The sequence below is a fragment of the Rissa tridactyla genome, chromosome 24, assembly GCF_028500815.1.
Source record: "Rissa tridactyla isolate bRisTri1 chromosome 24, bRisTri1.patW.cur.20221130, whole genome shotgun sequence".
Taxonomy (NCBI): domain Eukaryota; kingdom Metazoa; phylum Chordata; class Aves; order Charadriiformes; family Laridae; genus Rissa; species Rissa tridactyla.
In genome coordinates, this window is record NC_071489.1 from 1,343,943 (window position 1) to 1,368,744 (window position 24,802).

General features: G+C 50.5%; 2 protein-coding genes across 7 annotated transcripts in view; both read right to left on the bottom strand.

Moving 5' to 3' along the window:
• Window positions 1-23,390, bottom strand: part of LOC128901248 (keratin, type II cytoskeletal cochleal) — a 65,672-nt gene extending 42,282 nt beyond the window's left edge. For 3 of the 6 annotated variants that reach the window (XM_054183106.1, XM_054183105.1, XM_054183101.1), the window contains exons 1-4: window positions 23,301-23,390; window positions 19,241-19,385; window positions 17,655-17,763; window positions 5,727-5,862 (exon numbers count right to left, since the gene is read on the bottom strand). The gene's annotated coding sequence lies outside the window, so the exon portion shown is untranslated. Of the gene's footprint in view, window positions 1-5,726; window positions 5,863-6,894; window positions 6,978-17,654; window positions 17,764-18,285; window positions 18,342-19,240; window positions 19,386-23,300 lie in introns of those variants that run through there. The other 3 variants (XM_054183102.1, XM_054183107.1, XM_054183104.1) reach the window with 3 other exon arrangements.
• BCDIN3D (BCDIN3 domain containing RNA methyltransferase) lies at window positions 19,789-23,514 on the bottom strand. Its single transcript, XM_054183110.1, has 2 exons — window positions 23,301-23,514; window positions 19,789-21,219 (listed from the first exon to the last, which is right to left on the bottom strand). Exons 1-2 carry the CDS (start codon window positions 23,490-23,492, stop codon window positions 20,605-20,607), a joined length of 807 nt encoding a protein of 268 aa, XP_054039085.1. The 5' UTR covers window positions 23,493-23,514; the 3' UTR covers window positions 19,789-20,604.
• Between the last annotated feature and the right edge of the window lie 1,288 nt (window positions 23,515-24,802).

Sequence of the window (24,802 nt, forward strand, 5' to 3'; positions counted from 1 at the left end):
TGAATCACAGAGCAGCTCAAGCATGTTTCCGGAGATGAAGAGTTATCGCGCTGGCCACCACGCTCCCACCCCTGTATTCATCTACACAGAGCTCCTCCTTGCTAAATTCCCCCTGCAAAGGAGAATGTCTGCACCTGGGACCCAGATCCATCCTGGGGAACCACGCTTCCCTGCGGCCCCTCTGAAGAGTGCCCCTTCCAGAGCACAGGGGTTTTCTCGGTGCTCCTTGCTCAAAACCACCCTCCTGTAAGGGACTTAACCTGGGAGATCCAAAGCAGACAAGGCTCCCAGAGGTGCTAGAGGACCTGAGATGGCAAGCATCTCTGCTCTGCTGTTTGCTGCCCACCTGAGAGAAACACTGCACTTCCAGGGTCAGCTCAAGGGGTACATGGGCAGAGGAGGGGAAGACAGTCCAGGCCAGCAGAAAGAGCCCCCAGGTGTTAATCTGGTCTCTCAAACTGGCAGGGATGGGAAAGGTGGGAGCTATGAGTGAGCTACCAGTGGTACAGGCTGTTCCCAGCCCAGGAGACGGCACTTTAGCACAGAGCTTCCCCTGGAGGCAGGACCCAGCAGAACCCTTCAATGAAAGCCCCTCCAGCTGGAGGAACAATGCTGGGTTTGTGCGAGGCTGTGTGACATCCAAGGAGCGAGAGGCCCAGAAGATGAATGAGTGCTCTGAGCAGCCCACGTTCTTGTAAGGCAGGGAGGGGCTGAGGCTCCAAGCGAGGAGGGGAGGGAGAAACACAGAGCCAGTGTTGCCCAGAATGAAACCTGAATGGACAGGGAGGGCTTGGGAGCCCGGCACATTCCATCTGGGGGAACTACAGGAAAGGGTGGTCAGAGATGTGTGTTCATGGCCGGGCTGGAAAGGGCAGGGGCTCAATAGCAGCCCAGTCCTGTAAGAAGAGTTTGTAGCTGCTTTCCCTCCCTGCCATATGTTTTTTGGGGATTTTTTTTTATTATTTTTTTTTCTGCTGCTTTGAAGGAAGCATAAGAGAGAAAAAAAGAAGGCTGCACAGGAGCCTTCACCACCCAGGGGACTAGGAGAGAGCCCTGAGGCCAGAGCAGGGGACTAAGAAGCTGGACTCTGTGTTCAGTTCACTGTTCTAGGACCCAGGAGAAAAGAGCCTGATGAGCGTTTCACTGCCTCAGTCACTTCACTGCCCCGTACCTCAGTTTCCCCATGGACAATTGGAAAGTGTCTATCAAGCCACATCATAGCAGGGCAACGAGTTTATGCAGCAGAGTAATTCCTGCACTCCACTGATGGGAGCTGAGCTATACCTGAGCTAGTCACATTGCTTCAGGACACCCATATCTGCCTGTGCACCCATCCCTCCCCCTCCACCATACTACCCCTTAAACACTGACTTCATCTGAAGAACCAGCCCCTTCCTGGGGGCTAATTTCTGTAGCTATTCTTATATCAGAGACACAACCAGCCCTAAACCCACCTGGTAAATTCACTGGGGAAGTTCTGCATCTTTTTTCTTTGTCCAGCGTAGGGCATCACACCCCTTGCCCCCTTGAGAAACAGCAGGCAGTACCACCAACTCGGGATCTCAGACTCCCCTTTGCGGTGCTGGGGGACAGTCCTACAAGGGCAAGGATGCTGAGCAGCACAGTAACCAACACGGCAGCCAACAGATCTAGCTGCTGCTAAGGGTATCTGTGGAATAAAAGCAATCTCATCCATGTTATCTGTCGAGCTACATCTGTGCAATCCAAAGCTCAGGCATCTCCAGGTAAAGCCGTATCAGTTTCAACTGCAGAAGGCTTCCCAAAGATGATCTCAAACCCTGTCTGGAGCCAAAGATTAGAGCATCTGCCCAAGTGTGGGGAAAGGAGACATCAGATGTCCAGGACATGGCCCAGTTGTGAGACAGAGCCCACGGGCAAAACCCAGGGCCAGATAAATCCGTGTGCTGAAAGCAGGGGGCAGAGCTGGTTTTGGTGGGGCAGACTCTGGCAGGGAAGATCACCGGGGAAATATTCATGTCTGCACAACAGCAACTGGGCTGGAGTCCAGAAGACAAGCCAAAGCAGACAGAGGGAAGCAGCAGGGCTCCTCTGCTGCCTTCCAAGCAGGGAGAGTCTGAGCCTCAGACCACATCTAAGGGCACTGCATACCTGGGCTGCTGCCTCCCAGGGTGGGGAGCACCCAAGTGTGAGCTCCAGGCTCCCTCTCCTGGGCAGGTGACACCATTGCAAATGCCTCCAAAGAGGAGGCACAGAGGCCTCTTAAGCGCTGGATCCTACAAACTGCCACATCCCAAACAACACCCTCCTTCCTTCCAGCAATCCCAGCCTCCCAGGAGAAAGGGAAAACAGCTCCCAGGTAGTGAGAGAGAGGAGACCAAAGCATGGTCGAGATCCTTCCCTGGATGCTTCAGGAGGGTACAATGGTGGCTACAAAGGGATTGAGGCACAGGGGTTTGCCCAATCCCAAAACATGTTCCTCATCCACCAAGAGCTCACATCCTGGTGGAAATCATTCCTGTAACCCAGCCTGGCTGCCCCCGGTTCATTTCTCTCCACACAGACGGAGGGCTCATTCCTTCACAGCCCACACACACTTTGGAATCAGTCTGGGGATCCCCTTGGGGAAGGAAAATCAGTTCCCAGCAGAGTTACCAAGAGTGAGAAACCCCTCCCTCGATCAGATCCCACCAGTCCAGGGAATCAACCTGTCAGGTTCCCCTCCTTGGTGTCTGGTTTTGGTGACTAACACCGAAAGCTCTGGCTGGGGGCTGTGCTGCCAGCACCACTGTGGAAAAGGCCACGGGCCCTTTCTGACCAGCAGAGACACACCACTTATTTATCCTTTTAGGGCTAAATCCTGCAAGAAAACACTAAAAATAATTTTAGAGAGTCAAACCACATTTTCCATCAGAAAGTCAGCCTTCAGCCCATCTGCTCCCCAGGAAGCAGCGATCCAGCTGCACGTGGGAGAATTTCTGGTTCTTCTCCCACCTCTCCCTTCCCTTCAGGTGTAGGGATGCTCCTTTGGACAGAAGCAGAGAGCACCCACCAGGCTTCCATTAAAACAGGTCACGGACCTGGTCTCGAAGGAGACGGCCCTTCTTCTGGTCCTCCCCAGGGCACTGAGCAGCCGGGCTCACAGAGACAAGTAAATTTAGACTGGGGAAGTCTGGCACAAGCTGAGTTCATGCTCCGTACCGGAGGGGGGGAAAAATCCCTCCACATGTTCCGCGTCATTAAACGTGTGGGAAGTGAGATGGAAATGTGTTCCTGGGGTAGGGAAAGGATGGCCTAGAGCTCTAGAGACTTTCCACTACACCTCGTCCCACTGAGTACAACTGCACTCTTCCAAAAATACCCTCAAGCCTGCTCCAATTTCCAACCCAGTTTAATCTGCCAGTCCCACTTCACCCATAGCTACTCCCCCTGGTTCCAGCTCATGCCTGGAGCAACTCCAGGAGACAGGGCACAAGACAGAAGGAGAAATATGGATCCTCCAGGCTCATCTCCCAGGTCTGATGCCTGGCATAGCCATTTCCAGGGATTCAAGCAGCTCACCCCAAGAAGTCAGATGTTGGGAAATGGAACTCCCCCAAACCCTGGGCAAAAAGAAAAGTTTAATTTCCTTTCCCTGCATGATCTTGGACAAAACTGTGCTTCAGTTACTCCTATTTTTGCTTGCAGCCTAAGATGGGATCAAGTTGAAGGGGATATAATTTAGTTTTTCTAACCAAATGCTCCAGCCCAGGACAGAGAGCCGGGAGTTTAACAAGCAGGAAAAAGGCTTAACCATCCGGCAGGCAGCGATTTGTACTGTCCCTACTGTCTACCTGAGCTTGAAGGGATCTCCAGCCCCACCAAAGGGCACCCCTGTCTGCCCACCCACCACCTCCCTGTCCCTTGGGGGACACAAAACCAGCCACACTCACTGGAGGGAACCATCCTCTTTGCAAGCCCCAGAAATCAGCCGGGCTGGCTACAAAGCCAATGCCGTAATTGTCTCCAGGGCACCTGGAGAAGGGAGGGGAGAGCAGGGAAGGGTGGAGGAAAACATGCCCGACCCCATCAGCCCATCCACACCTCTCCACGCAGCCCTTCACAGGGAGGAGGAGGAGCAGCCGGCACTGGCTTTTTTGACCATATAAGGCCAGGTTTTTCTCTCCACAGCCAATCCAGGGAGGAATGCGAACACCTGAGCCTTGCCTGGTTTGCCAGGGCCCATCCTCCCCTGCCCACACCCTGCCTCCTCGGCCAGGTGTGCAGGGCTCTACCGGCAGCAGGGGAGGGGAGGCCACCTCCGCGCAGCCCACTCCCTGCCTGGCACAAAACAGGGGGAAAATTCTGCCCTGTGTGAATTCATCACTGGGGACAGTGGCCCAGTCAGGGCTTTCCTCTCCTGCAGCCCTTCAGACACCCCAGGGTGCCCAAGCTGAGCTCAGGGTGTCTGCCGCAAGGCTGGGTTACCCCTTTCTTTCAACCATTTCCAGTTATTCACCATCCCAGACACGTGAAAAACCTCCTCTCTTGTCCTGCAGCCATCCCTATTGCTTAGTTCCCATCTCCACCTGCGCCTGGCTGGCTCAGGGCAGCCCTGGGGTCTCTACCTCCCAGACAGTGCCTGGGAGACAGGAGCCTGCACAGACCTGCCAAGGGAGCTTCACCTTTGAGATGTCCTCAGCCTGGCTTTGGTTCAGGGTAACTGGATCATGGGGGGACTCCATGCATTGTCCCGTCACAGCTGGGACTCCCAGCAGCACCAAAACCAGCGTGCGACAGGGCTGGCAGCCTTCTAGCCCAGTGGCTCACGGTCCTGGTACCGCATCTCACTGCCTCAGCCCAAGGTGAGAGGAGTAACGAAGGACAAGATTGGCACATCACTTGGTGCACTCAGGTTAGGGAAGAAGAAAAAACAGATCCAAGCTGCTAGTAGCCAGGAGGGACACGGCAGAGACCCTGAGCTGCCAGCCCAGCCAGCCTCCAGCCCCACAGTCCTGTCTCCAGGTCCCACTGCCCACCTCTGCGATGCATGTGCCAACTCTGCCATGACTTCACATGCCAGCACCCTGACCAAACGAGCCCAAGAATTTCAGAGCAACCAGCGTTCCCTTGTTGTGCTGCCAAGATTCGGTACCTGCCTGCCAACAATCCTGGTTAGAGCGGGACAGATTCCAGGGGAGTTGTGTCAGCTCGCTGCCATTGGGCTGACGGCTGGGAGTGCCAACAGGTCCCACACCTCCGCCTCCAGGCATGCCAGGGACTCGTACACGCAGCGCAGCGAGGCAACAGCAGCTGCTGCTTCAACACACTCCCCACCCAACCCACATTCCTGCATATCCACAAGGCCGTCACAGGCCTGGAGGAAGCCTCACCTGAAACAAAATGGCAATAAGGTTGGCCATTTGATGTTTGCCCATATTTAATCCTGCACAGCCCTCCAGGAGGAGAGAGCCCTGGCGTGGGGGCAAAAAGGGTGGGGAGCAGTGTGCGTGGGAGGACAATGCTTCATTCCCTGGAAGGCCTGAGTCAAACCAATATTTCCCAGCACCTCCTGACCTGCTCTCCCCTCCACGCACCCGCCATTTATGCTACAGAGCAACATCACCCTGTGGCAGTGGGAATCTTTGGGAATCCAGGGCAAGAAGCAAAGGGGCACAGGGAAAAGCAGCAGCTCTGCCCACAGATGGGCACGAACAAGACTGTCCCTGCCTGGCAGGAGGGGTGTGGGGATTGTGGCCTGTGCTAACCTGCGTCAGGTCTCAGCAGAGATGGGGATGTTCCTCTTGCCAGCATGGAAGGCTGATCGGGGCTTGGGAAGGCCAGCCTGGCCAGAGTGCAGTCGTGATGCCAAGGACAGATGTGCGTGAGCTGGTGTCCATTTTGCTGAGCAAACAAAGGAAGACAGACAGAAAGTCAGGTCAAATTACTACTAGTGACCAGGACTGAGACTTTGCAGCTCAGATCAGGGCCTGTCTGTACCAGGTTTCATACGCCTCAAGCTCAGTATGCTCCAGAGACCATTTACAACCTCACACCCGTCATCTTCTCTCTGCACAGATGCCAGCTGAGTCTGAGACAGCTTCCAACTGTGGAGCCCAACAGCGCACCACGGCACGGACTGCAGATCTTCACTGGTGGCTTAACCTTGCTAGCAGACACTGCTAGCGCAGGCAGCCTGCTCCCTTAGGCCTTTGTAGACATTGGCAACCAAAGCTTGTAACTGGGGTTCAGAGTTTATTGTCTACTTGAGAGCTCATGCTGAAGTCTCAGCCGCTGCACCCTCTCCGCCAGCTTTAAGCACGGCTACTTAAACATCACGTATCCCTCAACATCCTCACCAGGAACAACCAAGTGCTCATGGTGCATTTGGGGAGGTGGAAGAAGGCCAACACATGGTACGTGTCCACCCTTGGGAAATGGAGTGGATTGGGCCCAGAGCACCCAGCTGTGCTCCCTCCCAGCCCGACAGATCTCTGCAATGCACAAACACGCCAGGCAGCCTCCAAACCTCATGCAGCACATCGAGTTGAGATCCATGGAGGGGCCTGGGTGAGCTGGGGCAGTGCCCAGTGCATAGGGCACGGCAACAAAAAATATTTGAGACGGCAGGTTGGCTGAGATGAGTCACACACAAGGATGGGCAGTCCAGCTGCCGGAGCTGCCTGCTCAACTCTCCACCCCTGGGAAGCTGCTAACCGTGGGAACCAGGACACCACAGCAGGCCAAGCGAGTACAAAAACATGGCTGTTGCTGAGAGGAGATTAAAACTGTCCATCTCCGCAAAGCAATGACTTAGCGAGAGGAGCAAAACCCCAGAGCTCAGCAGGTCTAGGTGCTCAAGATTGGCTGCTCCGCCTGGCAGGATCCCCATGGCAATCGGCCAGGTATTCATAACATAATGGGAACGGTGCTCACCCATTCCTGCCGGGGCCTGCGCGTGTTTGCGAGATTTCAGAGACACACCCTTCAATTCAAGGCTTTGGAAAAAAGCTCAGCACCTGGGGAGGGGGAGAAAGCAAAAAAAAAAAAAAAAAAAAAAAAAGGCAAAGGAACCACTTCAGAGCTGAGGAATCCCAGCCGTGACTCACCGCAGGGCGGGTGGCAGGGGCTCTGACGCAGGAAGCAAACGGAGCTGGGAACACTGGGGAGAGGGTCAGGGCAGGCTGCCTGTAGCCCTGCAAGGGGATCTCTCGGGGCCAGGCAGCCCCCTCTGCACAAAACGCTCCTCCACAAGACTCTCCCAGCACCCAGCCTCCTCGTGCAAAGCGGGGCTGGTGCCATCGGGGCCCAACTTCTGCTCATGGGAACGGGACTGGCTATTTTTTTAGCATTAGCAAACCTCGCCTGCACATTTCCCAGCTCCCTAACGCCCATGTGCACAGCTTCACCTGCCTCTATGACACCGAGATCAACTCCAGGAGTCCCAAAATCTCTGTTGCCTCCAACATTTCCCAGGCTGGTAATGTCCCAGTGCAACACCAAGACCCTCTTCCCCAGCCAGCAATCTCTGCCACCCAACAAACGTCGGCCCCTTTGAGCTGTCCCACCAACACACAGAGGAAAAGAGTTCACACTTAAAAAAGGGAATATAAAACATCTAGGGCTTGGTTTCCAACTCTTCCAGAGCCTTATCATGTGGCCAAAGTGATGTGTCAGCTCCTATGTGCAGGGTAAGTGCAGTAGGGCTGAAAGACTCCACTACCAGCAAAAGAAAGCCGATTTGGAGCCTCTTGTATAGTTTGCAGGGGTTGGAAAGACAAGACAAGGAGTAAGGTAACACCAATTCAGATCCATAGCTGCAGATCCTCTCTAGATTTACACCTGCCTGTCCCACTGACCTCAGCAAGGTGTAAATGCCGCACTCCCTTAGCACTTCACTGGAGAGAAGCCCGTGTAACTTCACTGAAGGTGGTGATGCTGCACTAGTTTATGCCCCCAGTGCCAGCTCTCCCAGTGGGTGACGCTGCTTTAAGTCCCAGTTCCTGAAGTCAGGGCAACATGGAACAGGTGCTCTCCTAATTCTGACCAAAGCTCTGGCCTACCAACAACAGAAGACACTCAAAAACTGGGACCCCAAAAGACTAGACAAGGGGGGACAACTCCAAATGTCTTATTTTCTTTTTTAAGCAGTGGATCACAATGCACTAAAAAAAAATCCTGAAGTTCATTTAGCCCTGGATTTGCCCAGAGAAACCTGAAATTTAGCAGCATGCAGCATGTTTACCCCTCTTAAGAGCCAGCCCTGAGCTAGCATCAGACAAACCCTTTGCTCCCACAAACGGACTGATGTTCAGCCTCCGTCTTCGTGCTTTCTCCAACCCAGTTTTGAGTGCACCAAGTGCTGTGGAGTCTCTGGATGAAAAAGGACTCCAGCCATCCATGCTCCGCTGGCAGCTTTCCGGACAGCCAGCTCATACTCATGGCAACAAACACCTACGGGACACGTTCTGACCTGAGCGCTGAATTCAGCTCTCCCTGGAGGGTTTGCCCACGTACATATCTGGAGTGTGCTCTGCAGATTATACAACACATATTATCTAGGGCAACACCGACAAGTGGATCCAGAGAAAAGCCCCTGACTTTGTAAGGTCCTGAGGGATCCCAGTTGGGCCAGAGGATTCAGTGGTTGGCAGGGATGAAATTCAATACAAAATGCCTGACTGTAACCCAGAAATATGAACTTCAGCCTTGCTGGAAGCTTCTCAGTCCTTAATAAGACCTTAAGTAGAGTAAGAAGCAACTCAGGGTAACACTGAATTTATAAACCAGCCCTTGACTACAGCAATGCTCCAGCCCTCTGCACTAGTAAAAAGCCTGGCTCCCAACTGGAAATTGCCTCTTGGCCGCATCTGCTATTCACCACTCAGTTCTGGGAAGGGTCAGCATTTCAACCTCCCCTTCCTGAAGTAGGCTGATCCGTTCCAATCCTATGGCCACCCCAAGCAGGAAAGACCCCCAATTATTCACTCGAAGAAAGAAAACAACTCATAGCAGCCTGACTATGCTTGTCCATCCAGATCCTGCACAGGGAAGAGGCATCATCAGCACAGACAGACTTATGTTACTCCTGAGTTTCCTAAAACCCTGCTATCATCATAGCTCCGATTCTGAGCTTTCCCCTTGGTTTGTACCTGAAGCAGGTTCTTGACAGCGCTAAGGGGACAGAGCTGTTGGGACCAGCTTGCAACTGGATTGAGGACGCTGCTGTCCACAAGCAGCAGAGCCGGAAAATTAAGACTAACCTCAGCCTGACGGTTCTCAACACCACGCCATCACCTTGCTCCTGATTTATGCCACCAATAACAAGCATTGGCATCTGCCCCTTCTCTGCCAGCTTAAACCTAAGTGGAATAAGCAAAATTCCAGTAAGCATTGGCCACAGCAGTATAGCGGGACTAGACTCCCTGTGGATTTTATGGGAGTTGGACTGGGCCCCTCAGAGTTAATTTTGTGCCAATTTCTCTGCAATTTACTGAGAAGTCTGAGCTTTTTGCAAACCATCCTAGCCATGCAAGGAATGGGGTGGGGATGTTTTGACATGGAGCCTTGGATCACTTACAGATCCCACCCAGCTCCCTCTGTGCTCACCTTTTAATGCTCTCTGCATGCTCTTGTCTCTCAATAACATCAAGCAGAGAGCAATTCAGATAGCCTAGTTTAAGAGAAAACAGACTGCAAGGAGCAAACACTGCACAGACCAGTGTGAATGTGCACGTAATGCTGCTCAGGAAAGACATGGGCAGCTGCTACAGAAACACTGATTTCCACTACAGAATCAAGGATTATACAAAAAGGAAAAACAGCCTACCAGTTGCTGGCTGGAAAGGAGGGAGGACTTAAAGCCCGTAGGGGTCTTCTTTCTTCACTCTCTGGAGTTTAAGAGAAAGACCAGAGGGAGCAAACGCTGCACAGAGCGGTGTGAATGCACACGGTTAAAAGGCCCAGGAACAATCTGTGCATGTGAATGCAGCATCTGAGGCTACACCTGCATCTTCAGTGTGTGCACAAACACATCTACGTGCGGAAGCATCTCTGAACCCCCTGGCCTGCCAGCATGGGCTGTGCAGCTCAACTCTAAGCAATGCCACCACTTAACTGGAAATCTGAGGAGAGATGCGGCCTGGCAGCAAGAAAAGGGGAATGCTTGGGGCAGGTCCTGGCTGTTGGTCGATGAAGGAGGGACAGAAAGGCCCTTAATTAGCCTGGAGTGAATCTCCTTCAGCAGCACCAGGTGCCCTTTTCACCTCCAGCTGCTAAGCAGAAGGGACAAAAACATTCCCCCTCACCAAAAAAAAAAAACCCTAACAGATACAGAATTTGTAGTGTCTGACCAGGTGTTTTTAGCATTAGATTCCCAATAGGTTAAGCTAATCCTGTGTACATTGCTAATTTTACTACAGCAGATCTTCATCCTAGTGTGGTAGCTCAGCTCCAATTCACATTACTCCCCTTATTTTCTTTGCTTCACATTTCCTGCAGGTGAGGTTGGAACCAAGGTTGGCAGCATTCCTTTGTTCTTCAGTTCAGTCCTACCCCATAAGGAAAAATTCAAATACTTTCTGCATTTTCACAACAAACAGCTGCTTCTTGCAAAGCAGAACAGACACATCTAATGCATATGTACATGACTGCCCCTGTTCTCAATGTTTATCATCTAAGAAGCCTCGCAGAATCACATTTGTTTAGTCTGCAGTGAGATCCAAATCCAGTTTCAGATGTGGCTCTCCATTTTACAACTGGCCTTTATTCCTCTAACATGCTATTCCAGCCTTTCCACCTGAAACCCAAAACCTGCAAAATTCAGTGGGTCTTTAGCTCCGGAGCTCACCCGCTGAGCCCTGAGCCTTGCATGCTACAAACCCTGGTGAAGATTTCTGAAGCAGCTCTACAGAGCAGCACTCCTTCCACTTCTCAGACACTTGAAGAGCTTTCCTGAATTCCTGGGACTACATTAGAGTTAATCACAGTGCCCAACTACACTCCATGAACCACGCCAGGGAAGGACAGAAAGGTACTTTGGTGCTCCTAAAAGTGCCGGGATGGATTTAGCCAGGTATGTTGGGGTAGAAGCAGCCTCCTGGCACACAGTCATGTCCCCCAGTCCATGCAAATACTGCTCTGACGTTCAGAGAGCAATCGGGGCAGGCAGACGGCCCTTGGGCTGGGGAACCTCAGGAGATGCAGCCAGCTCAGGCTTCTTTTTCCACCTCGCTGGGAAAGAAGAATTCAGAGGCCGGACCGCCCAGCCCCAGAGGGCTTTGTCAGCATTGTTTGCAGCACCCTGCCTGGCGCTTCCCTTTGTGCATTTGCTGAGCTCTGATCTTACGGCGTCCATGGCCGTGGGGAGGGAACTGCTTGCTACCAGGGCAGACGGCTCCAATCTTCTTTCGCTGGGTTTTGCACAGAAGGCAAATCTTGCAGGCTTCAAAGCTTCCACATCAGCAAATGGTCTGACAAGTGCCTTCCCTGACATCTTGTCAGAGAAATGCCACAGGAAGGGAAGGGAGGGTGTTCTCCCATATGTGGGGGTGCCTAACTTCTGCGTTATATTCAGGAACAGCTCATCTACCGCCCCTTTCCTTTCCCCCAGCCCCTCAGGCGCAGACCAACCTGCTTTTTGCCATCTTCGCTGCCCCCCAGTTCCTGTTTTGCCCTCGTGCAACCACAGCGCAGGTGTCTCTGCCCCACAGCAGGTGCACATGCAAAGCAGTTCCCGTGACGGAGGAACTCGAGCCCTTCTCCCGTCTTATCACACAACCAAATTTGTATTTCTGTTACGTGGTATCCATAGACATATCACAGAGAGAGGAACCGGGGTGAGCCATTCTCCATGGCCTCCCTCTAAGAGATCTGATGCTCCCTTTGCGCTTCCCTGCTCTTAAAGAGTCAAAGTCTTTAAGACTGCCCTTAGACGGTATCACACAAGGTGCTGCAATAGCAATGGACTCAGTGGCCCCCACCTGCTTTGGACCCTGAAATCAAAGTAGGGAGTTGAAGGGAATCAAGTTCTGCATCAACCATTGCTCTGTTGATGACAACTGTGACCGTCATCAACCTACTTCTACAGGGAACATCAGGCCCTCTGGAAACCTCCGTGTACCTTCTTGGTGTGTCCCTCCTCTCCTCCCAGTGTCTACATACACGCCCGCACATACACAACATTACAAGGTTTACCAGTGGCTTTACAAGCATTTACACACTCAATAAAGCATTCTTTTGCCTTGCAGCTGTGCCAGCTCTTTGCAAGTCCTTAATACTCTTCCTTTTGAACCTGGAAGAGAACCAGGCCATCTCTACCAATACTGTTCGCTGTTGTTTGCAGCTTACAACTCCTTAAAAAGGCTTTCCTCCCTTTCCCCTAAACCTCTACCCTTCTGAGTCACACTCTGCACAATGCCTAAGTCAGCACTTCACACAAACCAGCTGAAGCTGGTCTTTGGAAAAAATGCAGACACACATATACAGAGCAGGGAACAGCTACCAGCCAGGACCTGCAGCCTTGGCAAAGAGCAGAGCGAGTTTGCTGGTGACAGCACCAGCTAGAAACGCAGATCAAGAGAGAACACGGAGAAGCAGAGCAGCTCTCTGCTCTCCACCTCCCCCAAAGGCAAAGACCAGTGTTTGCGACACTGACTAGTCACCTGGGAAACTTGCGCCAGGGGAAAGCCCTAGCACAGGCCTGTTTTTTTTCCTTTGCATTACTCTATTCTTCAACCTACAGCTCAGGTAAATGCGTCCTTTGGACCCCCAAATCAGTTTTGCACTGATGTTATTCAAGGTCAGATGAGATTTCTGCTTCCAGCATTAATAATAGAATCGTCAGGAGAAAAGAGCACATAAATACAAGGGAGGTACCCCAGGAATATCTAATTTGGTTCCCAAGTCTCATCCACATTTACTCTCCCGTTCTTCCTCCCTCTTCTCCAAAGCTGCTAGAACGCTCACCGCTCTTGTGAGGTCCCTTGTGACATTCCATTTCACTGAGCCACCGCGTTTCAGACGGTATTTTTTCCACTCAAGGCTGAATACTTTATCACCCATTCCCATGCTCTCAGGTTCAACACCTCTGCTCTCTTACAGCTTTTCCATGAAGGCAATGCTTGCCCTGAGCTCTGTACAAGATGTCATGAAGAAGCCACACTGTTTCAGAGAGTGCCACAAGGTTATGTGGGGCAAGGTAGAAAAGGTGCTTTCACAGGTCACCGTGGCTGCCCTGATCCAAGGACAAGGTTGTCCAAAGAGGTGATCTGCAGCTCAGAAATTATCCAGGGCAAACCAAAAGCCGTTGTCAAGCATTTGTCCTGAGTAACAACTGTGGGTTTTTTGAGGAAAAGACTAAGCAACACCTGTTTAAGTAATGGTTAAGATGTGGAGTTAAAACTCAACCTGAGTCAGTAAGGAATGCACTGCAGGTCCTGCTCTAGGGGATGAAGGACAATAAATAATTCAGCATCTGCCCTACTTAGCCACCCTGGACAACAGGAGCCAGCACTGGTCAGGCTGGGAACGTCCAGACAGGGAATGCAGCGGTTACCCCAGAAAAATCAATCCTAGCAGATCCAAGAGCCCTGGATAACAGCCACCACACACATTCCTGAAAAGCCCTCACAACTTTCAAATACTGCCCTGTAAATTCGCTTGCCTCCACACACCGGCAGCAGCGAGGTCTAATCCCTGACATAATCCAAGGGCAGCCCTGGAGAGGAGACCTCCTGCCCCAGCACTGTCAAGCCACAGCAGCTGCAGACGGGGATGGATGTTCCCTAGGTGGAGACTGACACCAGACCCCACAGAGGGCAGCTCGCACCCAGCTCTCCTGCGCCCTTTTATGCTCGTGCTGCGTCAACTGCTCTGCTGGCACATTAAGATGCTGGCTGTATTAGAAGGGTACGTTAAAACCTTCAGTCTCCTGTATGCTTTCTTCACAAAGGTAAGGGAATTCTTCCCCAACTTGCACCCAAGGATCCCTTCCCTCACGCTAGCCACTTCATAGACGATCTTTTCCCACCACCACCTCACATGCTTGGAACACTGATCTTCTAGAAGGTAATTGAGATTAAAGGGACACGGAGAAAGAGATGAGCAGTCTCAAGGGCCGGCCAGGAGAGGAGCCGCCCTGCTTACTTCCTTTTGATCTCTGCAGAGAACACCACAGAGCTGCCCTTCTCTTTTGATGTGTCACCCTGCAGCTTGTTCTCTCTCAGGAGGGCAGGCTTGTTGCAGCATGACTGCTCCTGGATTCAGCTGCTGGGGTAACAAAGCTGCCTTTCAGCAGCTTCTACGTGTTTCACGGACTTCAGAGTCTCTGGGTTGACCCCAGGGGTGGAGGGGAACCAAGAAAGCCGAGAAGGGACACCACCCTCAGACTCAGCTCTAACTAAATCCTTGTCACTCACATGGAAGATGCATAAATTCCTCATGCAACACTAAACCAGAATTAATTATTATGGAATCACGAAGCACTCCACAACAAGAAACAGAGCCGAGGATCTGCAGTGCCATGTCTAATCTTTGGCCCACCATATATGACTTAGATGAAGGGGGTTTTAACCAACTACAAAGGCACTTATCTAAAGTCCATTCTGCTATGGAAACATGAGCAAGATCCCTCTTTACCTTCCCTGCTTCACAGCAAGGCTCCCACACTACAGTGAAGGAGTTTAGAAAGCTCTACTACTCTGAAAACATTATAACATTATCACTCAGAATAAAAACCTTCTGCTCGGACTCAAGCCGCTCTGTGAAGAATCCAAGGACAGAGCAGTTTTGTTGCAAGTCAGGATAAAAACCCAGGCAGCTGAAAGCATTTGATAAGCCTGATCTCCAGCCGATTGAACTCGGGTTGTCTGGTCAGAACAGATCAGGTCTGCATAGCATTCTGTATTCACACAAGAGCTTATCACATCAGATGTCAGGTTATGCTTCCCAGCGAAATCAAGAGCGCAAGATCAGAGCTTCAAGGAAGCGAGCAGCCCGCCCAAGGTCTGCAATGAGGTTGTGACAAGCCTAGGAAAGGAACCCATACTTTCCAACCAAGAGCAAAGGCCTTTTAGACTCGAGCACTTTCAGTTCTCATCAGAGCGCTATAAGCATATCCCGACCCCAGATCAGGACCCCAAGCTTTCTTCTTCAAACTCAAGACCCCTTTGGAGTCCAGACCTAGTGGGTGACCCAGCTCTAAGGTAACAGGGACACTCCCACACAATTAAATCCAAGAAACTCAAGCCTGAACTGATAAAAGAGTTGGTGGCAAGGCTTCTGCCCATAATGCTCCGAGGGATTTTTGTGCAAAGGCTTGTGGGATACCAAACCGCCCGCCCATGTTAACACAAGTGAATCTAATGAGAAAACCAAGATGCTTGCATTGAAACTCTGGAGACTAAAGAAGGAGCCCCATGGCAGGACAAGCTTCCCACACACCACTTATCTACCTATCAGCTTCTCCACTAGGTCCAGAGAGACTGCATCTAAGCCTTGGAGACTCGAACAGACCATCTCGCCTGGGCATGAAACTTCAGCGTACATGGCTAAGCCACATCCATTTCCATAACCAACAGGGCGCAAGGAAGTGAACAACCGATCTTTTTGATCCCCTCTGACCTCCCCTGACCTACCAAGTGCTCCTCATTTGCAACAAGGCCAAACAGCACCAGCCTTCAGCACACGTCCAGAGCTACCTTGGATTTGTGGTTGCTTTTCCCACCAAGACTCCCCCCAACTCTGCCAAAAGGCCTCTGCTTCCTCACACCACCAGCTCGCCTAACAAATCAAAACTCTGCAAGAGAACTGGCTCACACCCAGTGAAGACATCATGTGTTTGGTTTGTGGCTGCTCTTTTCTCACGTTTCCACACTGCCAGAAACAGATGCCCATATTTCCACGAGTTGACACCTCTCACTTTTCTCCTTTAATTCACGGGCAGCAAAGTGCCAGGAAGAACAAGAAGGAACTCGCACTCAGCTGAGCAAAGGAAATCCGAAAGTCCACAGCTTCTGCCATATAAACTTGTAGGGACAAGTTGCTGGGTTTCCAGCTAGAGGAAGCTGCTTATGGGAGCAGACATGTTGCTGCCAACTCTCAGTTCCTAAACTTGATTCCTCCTCTCCTGGGCTGCTCACACATTCTGGGGAAAGTTGAATTAAACCATTTTTAAAGCGTGTCACCGTTTAGAAATGCTGATGAACAGCATCTGCAGGGCTGTCAATAGATAAATGCGTAAGAAGGGAAGCAGACAGCAGGGAGATAGGTGCTTACAACAGTCATTCGCTCTGGCAGCTGTCAACATTAAACTGATAAAATCCTGCTGTTGCACCATATTTATGCACTAAACTTTTCCCCACTGAGTGCATCCCTTGTACTTAGCCAGCACAAGAACCTAGGAAACGGTAAACTGTCTCTTAGCATAAGCAAGAGAAAAATAAAATATAATAAAGAAGGACCTCTCATTGACTCCATCTAAATATTACTTCCCACTAAGGCTGGAAGCAACTGCAGAATCATCCGGAAACTGGAACCTCCAAGTTTCCAGCACCAACTTTGATGCTAGCTTACACAGAACTAGATGTTTCACCTCTTCCGCCTAGATTTTTCCATCCAAGGAAGAGGGATAATTAGCTGTGACTTGCTACACAGCAGTGGCGTGAGACTTAATTTTCAGAACACTTTGAAGGTATGGCATCTAATTAATATCTGAAGTGGCTGCAGTGATTATTATGAACAATGGCACAGCTCACAGCTGATGATAGAGCTCAGCTCATAGGTATTTTTCATTCTCAAAAGTGCTGTGCAAACATACAGCCACTATTCCACATCAGAAATCTCTGCAGTGGTGGGTGGTTATCAAGCTCATTTTGTGGATGGAAAAACTGAGGCAAGGTCTGATGGAGCCCAGCAACAATCCCAAACCACAGAGCATGGGAACTTCACCAGGCACTCGCTTGGGAACTCCTCACCTGCTGCCAGGATGGAACAGGGCAGTAGTCTGACAGTCCTGTCACAACGCTGTGCAATACTTCAGGTCTGTTTGGAAATGCGCAGCTACGCGTGCTCTGTGCAGGTGTTGAATTTAGCAGGCTCATGTAAGCAACCATGGGGTTGAAGCCTTAAGCATAGGTAAGAGAAAGCAGGATCTCTTAACTAACCCTCCAGTGCACAGGCACAGACACACACACAAATAACAAGCACATAATTAGCAAGCCAGGACAGCTACTGGACCTACACATCAGCACAGCCTGATGCCATATGCTCCCAGCTGAGCAGCGGGAGCACAGCCCTCCCTCTACATACACAGGGAAGTTGCATCTCCCTCATTTTAGCAGCAGCAACCACCACCAGGCTGGCCCCATCCTTCGACAGGGAGGAGATGAGCAAAGCAGTACTTTAAGCAGAGGCCTCTGCGCCTCCCCTGAACCCAGGTACCCCAAGCTCTACAAGGGTAACAACCCCCAGGACTCACACAAACAAGGGGCATCTCCATTTCACCAGCCGTTATGTCAAACAATTACCAACCAACTCTGCAAACTGCTCTCAGCAATAGGGAGTGGAAGTGTTGGTTTTAACCCTCATCTTTACTTTCCTTCTGTCCTGCCTTCAGGAGATCCGGGAACACATTTTAGTGACATTGCAAAATGCAGAGAGAGTAGAACATAAAACCCCGTAACTCTCCAGAGCCTTACGTGAGCACTGCAGTTGAGATCCATAGGTTCTCTTCTATTCCTGTGTCATGGAGCCGGGTTCCCACCTCTCTTATCTCCTGGCAGCTTCCTGGAGAGCAGAAGCAGCAAGCTGAAAATAAAAGGAAAGAGATTTTTTTTTTTCCCCCCTCCTGTCTGCTAAAGGACTGACTCCATTTTGAACTCCTTAGTATCTCAAGAACTGCAGGAAGATTTGTGTTGATGTTATTTTGAGCTCTATTTGTGGCAATATCCAAAGGATGAGAAACCAAACACACTGCTGTGCCAAAGCCAAACAGACCTAGTTTTGGAGCTCAGCCATTTCTGAGACAGTGGGACATATTGATATTAGCAATTTAAAGTGCAGACTTGAGAGGCAGATAAGAGGTCATCATACTGTTACATACACACCAGGCCAGTTTGCAGGTCTGCACACTGCCAGCATATAAAGGCTGGGAAAAAAGCAAAAACAAATCCACAGTCTTTCTACAAGCAGCAGCCCAAAAGAATCCCCAGGCAGACACTTATCTATCACTCAGTCCATAAGGAACATACAACAGGGTCTCTTTGAAGGGAAAGGTCATTCTAGATGGGTGCAGGGGACACCTCCTGTGTAATTTGTTGGGTTGTCTACCTTCTTAGCAACTCTTCATAAAAGTTTTCACAGGCAAGTATGTAAATCCCCAGAGGAAAATGAAAAGCAAGAAACCCCATTCACCCCTTTAAACTTGAGCACTGAACAGATAAGTCCAGGTTTGTTTTATAAATATTTCAAAGTTCAAAGAAAACAGCAACTAATATTGACACAACCCAACAGAAACATCCCAAGGGGCAAGGCCACAGCTTGTACGATACTCCAGTGCCACCAGCCGCACAACACAGGGAAGAGCAGCTAAGCAGAACGAAAAGGGAGGCTGAGCTGCCTGACAGCGTTGGGTGAGCCAACACCCCTCCAGTCAGTGGAGCTTCCCCATAGATTACAATGAACATCAGATGAGGTGCTTAATTACCAAAGTGATAAATGTTTGATATAAATTAGCTGCGAGAGAGATCAGGCACTTGGGTGAACCCTCAGGAAAATACATGACAAATGGGTTCTCCCTCCACTCCCACAGACATAGTAAAATCCGCCCAGACTTAAAAGTCTTTTTTTAAGAAAATTAAGAACCACCACCATGAGGGAAGGCACACTTGTTTGGAGCTGAGAGGTCAGAGGAGCTCTCAGGACTCCTGGTGGGAGTCCTAAATATTTTCTTCATAGCAGAACACTGTGGAAGCTGCATTTATGTGAAAAGCCTCAAAGCCTTTCTGTGACGCTACTCAGTTTCTTTAAACACGTGCACGTACACACACGCTTTGTTCGTATGTCCATCCATGGATCCCAGCAGCTTTTCCTCAAGCAGGCTGTGGCCAGCCAGAACACTCATACGCCTCAGTGTTTTATCTGAACTCATTGCGGAGGACATCAAAGTGCTCCCCCCCCCCCCCACCTCCACTATCACTGCATGAGTAAATAATAAGGAAGTCCCAGTAAGGACATAAAGGAAAATGCAATCAAAGTTTCTCTCTGCCCCTGCACACAGGCTCACCTGGGCAGGAGAACTGCGAGGCACGAGCACCTCCTGGAGGAGACGTCCTCCACTCCCCTGTATCTAGTACCGAGCTCTCGTGACAGGAGGCTTACGGCACATACCTGGGCTTCCCTCTCACCTCGCAGCGAGGAAGCAGCGGAACCTAGGAATTTGTAAGAGTCATCAGTTATCTATTTCTGTGTGTCAGTCTAGTCAAGTGAGGTTTTTAATCTGTTTAGACAACACTCTGGCAGTGCGACTCCTACTTACAATCAAAATTAACAAAACCACTACATATGAACTAAAGCTAGTAGGGATATTAAAACAAGAAAAATTAAGTTAAAATAAGACATTTTGCTCAAGTTTTCTTTCTTCCTAGATTTTACTGAAAAAAACACCGCAATCCAGTGAAAGTTATAATACTTCAACCTTAGCCAAACATAGCTTCAAGTTTACCAAAGGCTCATCTGAGCCTGTAAATACAACAATAAACTCAGTTACCTGGGACTGCTTAGACGTTGAAAACAACGTGAACAAAAAGAAAGATTAAAAAACCCAACACAGCATTTTTAACAAAATTAAGTTATTTTTATTTCAAGGATATTATTACAAAAAGCACTCACTATTATACACAAATAAATACACGCTCTACCATAGGAATCCTTCACTCCACAGAAAGAGAACGCTAGTGTCAACCTCCGTCTGCAAAGGTGCATTGATCACAGCCTGACCAACGTCACAGAATGGCGGGATGGTTTGGGTGGGAAAGGACCTCTAAAGGCCACCTAGTCCAACCCCTTGCCATCAGCAGGGACATCTTCAACTAGATCAAGTTACTCAGAGTCCCGTCCAGCCTGACCTGGAATGTTTCCAGGGATGAGGCATCTACAGCCTTTCTGAGCATCCTGTTGACCTTCTGCAACGACCCAACTCACTTGCTCATAGCTAATAAACCAAGTTATATGTTTTCCAAGAGCATTTTATACAGAAAACATGATGAGAAGCAGAACAAATAGTGCACTGCACAGGTAAACAGAAACATTCCCTTTCCTTGAAAAGCTCCAGGGACAAAAAGGGAACATTCTGTCTTCTTCCAGGGAATATTCTTGGTACACATAGAAAGTACATATGTAGCAACTTTGATTTCAAGAGCGCTTTCTAGGAACTGCAACTCAGAACCCACAAGGCAGGTTAAAACTGCCACCACGTTTTGCAGATAGAAAGAAAAAAAAAAGAAAAAAACAGAAACATTACTTGCCCCAAACTCCCCAGGGAAGTCAAGGTCTGGTTCCAATACAACTTAGGAATTCCTAGATCTGCCTCTGTAAATAGCAAGCAATTCCTTGTCTATGGATTCATGAATGTGAGAGGCCATTTATCAGTCACTGTTCCTGTTCTGAAGACTCTCTGCCCTCGTGATTTGAGCTATTTGACTTAAAAAGCAAGAGACTTCTGTCCCAGCTGGTGCTCCCAAAGCAGCACACCAGCTCCATGGCACAGTCCTTCGTTAAGATCTGGGTTATCCTCTCCACCATATCCCCATTGATAGCAAGAGATCGGAAGTGATCAAAGTCATTCCTGCCCAGCTTCCGCAGGCGGCGCGCAGCTGCCCTGTAGCACTTCCATGGCTGAGGTTCAATCAGCAGGTACTTGCACAGAGAGGAGAGGAAGGACAGGAACTCCATCAGGCCACTATCTCCATGATTCAGGTGGATCCACATGGTCACAGACATGCAAAAAATGATGTCAAAGGTAGAGTGGCCAAAACGGCCCAGGTAGGAGCTCAGGAATGACTCCCTGGCACTGGAGTCCATGATGTCCAGGCTGGCAAAGGATATGGAGGCAGGAAAGGGGCTGCACTGCTGAGCCCTCTCAATCAACACCGGATCAATGTCACAGCACAGAAGATTCAGATCCTTTCCACCTGCGGGCTGGTCCAGGCTGCCTTCGCCCTCCTGAAGGCCAAGGAGATGCCTGTACAGAGCCACACTTAGCTCCTGCAGAAAGGAAAACAAGAGGGGTTCACAGGGCCTGCGCTGCTTTGTTCACGCACCACCAAGCATGTAGGATCCCACTCTCGGCAGCAAGGTACAAGCGCCAACTCAGAGCTTTCTCTGGATGAAGTTCAAAACAATAAGCTCACAGACAAACTTCTTTTCTGTAGCAAGAAGTATCACGGTAGCGCTGATTACCGGAAAGTCAAACAGAGATTGGGATTAAGCCTGTATCACCCCACACTTGGGGTTTTGCTTCAAAAACTATGGGAAAGATGAATTTTAGTAACAGGAATCTTGCCAGATATTCCCATCCAACATGGGGGTGAAAGCTTCACTGGCTTCCCTAAGTGAGCCTTAGAGTTGCCTAGTGACACTTAGCGCTATTTATAATGCCTAATTTAGAGTAATACATTTCTTCTTCTGCTAAAGTAAAATACATTCCCTGACCATTAGATTGCAGCAAAAGATAGTTAACATGAGAGCTTGCCTTCGAATTTCCTTTCACAGAGTGCGCCACTAAGCGGCAAGCGCATTAATCATTCATTAAAGGAGATCTGATGAAGTTCCTGAATGACATCGGCTGTGAGCACACTGCCCACACAGGCAGGCAGGTAGTGTCCTCTAGTGGTGAACGTCTCTGCATCTCAAAAGAACCAGACTAAGAACATTTTTACCTGACCTGTTTTACAAGTTCACCTGAAATAGGATCTAAATTGTCCTTTAGATAATGCCTTAGGTGGCCTTTCAAACCTTCTGGCAGGGGGCTGGGGGAAGAGAAGCCATGGCAACAGCAGTACTCCTGTCCCCAGCCAGAATGCAATTTCATTCTGAACGAATAATTATTTCTAAGTTAATACACTGATATAGTTTCCATCTGAAAAAAATATCTTAAACACTGCACCAGTATGCATCAGAGATGCACAGATACTTCTGAATTACAACACAGCAAAGCTGCACACTAAGGAAAGGCCATGAGAAGAAAGCAGAACTAGGTAAAGAAAGAGAATGAACTTTCAAAATGGGAAATTCTACAAGATTCACCATCTCTGTCACAAGACCTTCAAGAGCATGCAACCAAGATTTCAGTTTCAAGTTCTGTCTCATGGATAAATTATGTGATACTAAACAACACACAACAAATTATGGTTTCTAGCTGCAGGTTTGTCCAGTTCCCCCGCTCTTAGGGCAGTACAATAGAGGCTCTCCGGTGCTCGGGACACACAGGAACCCAGGACACTGCAGGCTCCGGCCTCAGTGGGAAAGAGGAGAGCCCCATCCATACAGCCTCTTAAACCAAGCAACACAACCAGCTCCGCCCCACCCCACCCCTGCCTTCACTTTCCTCTCATAGGAGACCTGCAGAGGCACCTTCCCACACACCAATGATGTCCTGACATCCACCAGTCTTTTGCTGCACCCAAGCCCTGCTTTCCCACTGTGCCTTTTACACAGGCTCATGCCTGTTCCAGGCTGCTACCCCCACCCTGGCTGTTCCATTCCTCCCCTGTTCAGTGCTCCCCAAGACTCCAGGCCACTGCCCCCACCCAGTCTTCCCCCATTCCTCCCCAGCATCCCATTGGAGCGCTTCTCCCAACCTTCTCAGTCTTCCCTCCAACACCTCAGGTCGCAGACTGCCCCAGCTTCCCCACCCTGCCCCAATGCCCCAGCACTCCGCACCAGTGCCTCCCCACCTTTCCAATCTGCCACACTGTCCCCTAACACTCCAGGCCCCTCTCCCAGGCCCTTGTCGTCATCCCCCACATCTTCTCAGTCTGCCCCACCACCCCAGACGAGTGCCTCACCCCTAGTCTTTTAAGGATGCTGGATTGTCCCTCAATACCATAGACTGGTACCTCAGCAGCCTGCCCCACTGCGCCCCCGCCAATACCGCAGACTGGTGCCTACCCTTAGTCTTTCTCACATACCCCGATGCTCCAGACTAGTGCCTCCCATCAAGCCTCTCCAGTCTTCCCCACACCCAGACCACCACCCCAGCATCTCCCCTCACCCCAGGAGCCCTCAAGCCTGCTGCTCCGCGGCCTACTTCCCGCCCACCGCTGCCCGCCGAGGCGCTCTCTTACCCCCGAGTTGCAGCCCACATCGAGCCCCAGCAGCGGGCGGGATGCCGCGGGGAACAAGCTCCGCAAAAGCCCGCCAGGCAGGAGGCTGACTCGTCCCTCGGGCGGGTGGAAGCGGGAATAATTGGGGAAGTTGCCGTAGGGAGCAGCACCGGGCTCCGAGGCTGGAGAGCGCTCGCTCATGGGCGCCGCCATTTTCTCCTCAAGCCCGCGCGCGCGCGGGCGGGGACCGGGCGGGAACAGAAGCGTTCCGGGGGAGAAAGGTTCCGGGGGAGAAAGGTTCCGGGGGGCATTGCGCAGGCCCCCACAGGCAGGCAGCTAGCCCGGGGCTTGACAGCAGAAGGAAATGGAAGTTCATGGTTAAAGGAGCGAAAGAGTGGGCACAGGGAAGGTTTTAGGGTCAAGTTGATACAGGGAACCTGGTTTGAGCGACACAGGACTAATTTCTCTTCTAACGCTTGGGAAAACTGCACTTTTAAAAAACCCTAGTATCTGAATTTGTGAAAATACTTACTTTATCGCCAGCTCTGGGGTGCGTTTCAAGGTCTCAGTATTTTCGAGCTCGCCAGGTGCAGAGACAAGGAGGAGCAAGACCCGGGCACTTGCCCCAAGCTGACAACAGGGTTATTTTATACAATGAACGGCACATTCCATAGAAATTAGGAAGTTTGATGAGGAGTTCTCTCCCCTCTCTCTCTCTCTCCCTTGCTGGCTGCCATCCCGAGCGCTCCTCGCCCCGGTGCCGGAGCCCTGAGCCCTTCCCTTCCTCCCGAAGCCGCAGCGCTCGCAGGGTCCCACATTGGGTGTCCCCTGCCCGGAGTGCCCGGCTTCCTACGATAGAACGGACTGGGGATAGTCCTTGTGTATTTTATATAGGTATTGGGATCAATACTGGTTCTTTAGTGTTATTAATGTCAATTATTTAGTATTTTTCTGTTAAATCTGTTTATATTTCAATATTCAAGTTTCCTTGTTTTTTCCTGATTCCTCTTCCCGGGTGGGGAGGGCTCGTGGGGTGGTGGAATAATTGTCTAAATGACAAGAAATTGTTGGGGGTTCCTCAAGCCATAACTCACCGGGAACCCGGATTTAATTTTATGCTTTTTTTCTTAATCACAGCGTGAGGAGCAGAGGGCGCCAGCAGCTCGGAAATGTGGGTGAACGAGTCCTGCCTGAATCTTGCCTTTGGTTCTTGCCATGGAAGATCAGTAGAGATCCCCCGCACCGTGGCAGGGCCCGTGCCGACTTGGCATCAAGAGTCCATCCTTCCTCAAAATACCTCAAGCGCAGAAGGCAGAAAGGAGCGCAAAAGTAAATAAAATTTCCCCCCTTCTCCAGGCAGTGGAATTCAGGTTTTTCAAGGTCTCCTCTGACTCTGTATTTAGGGCCCTCAAATTCCTGTCCTGTTTGCTGTAGGCATGGGAAACAGCGCGATCCCTTCCTCTTTCCAGCATCCTTCATACCCTGATGAATCTCCCCGTCCCCTCCCTTCTGCCACATCCCTG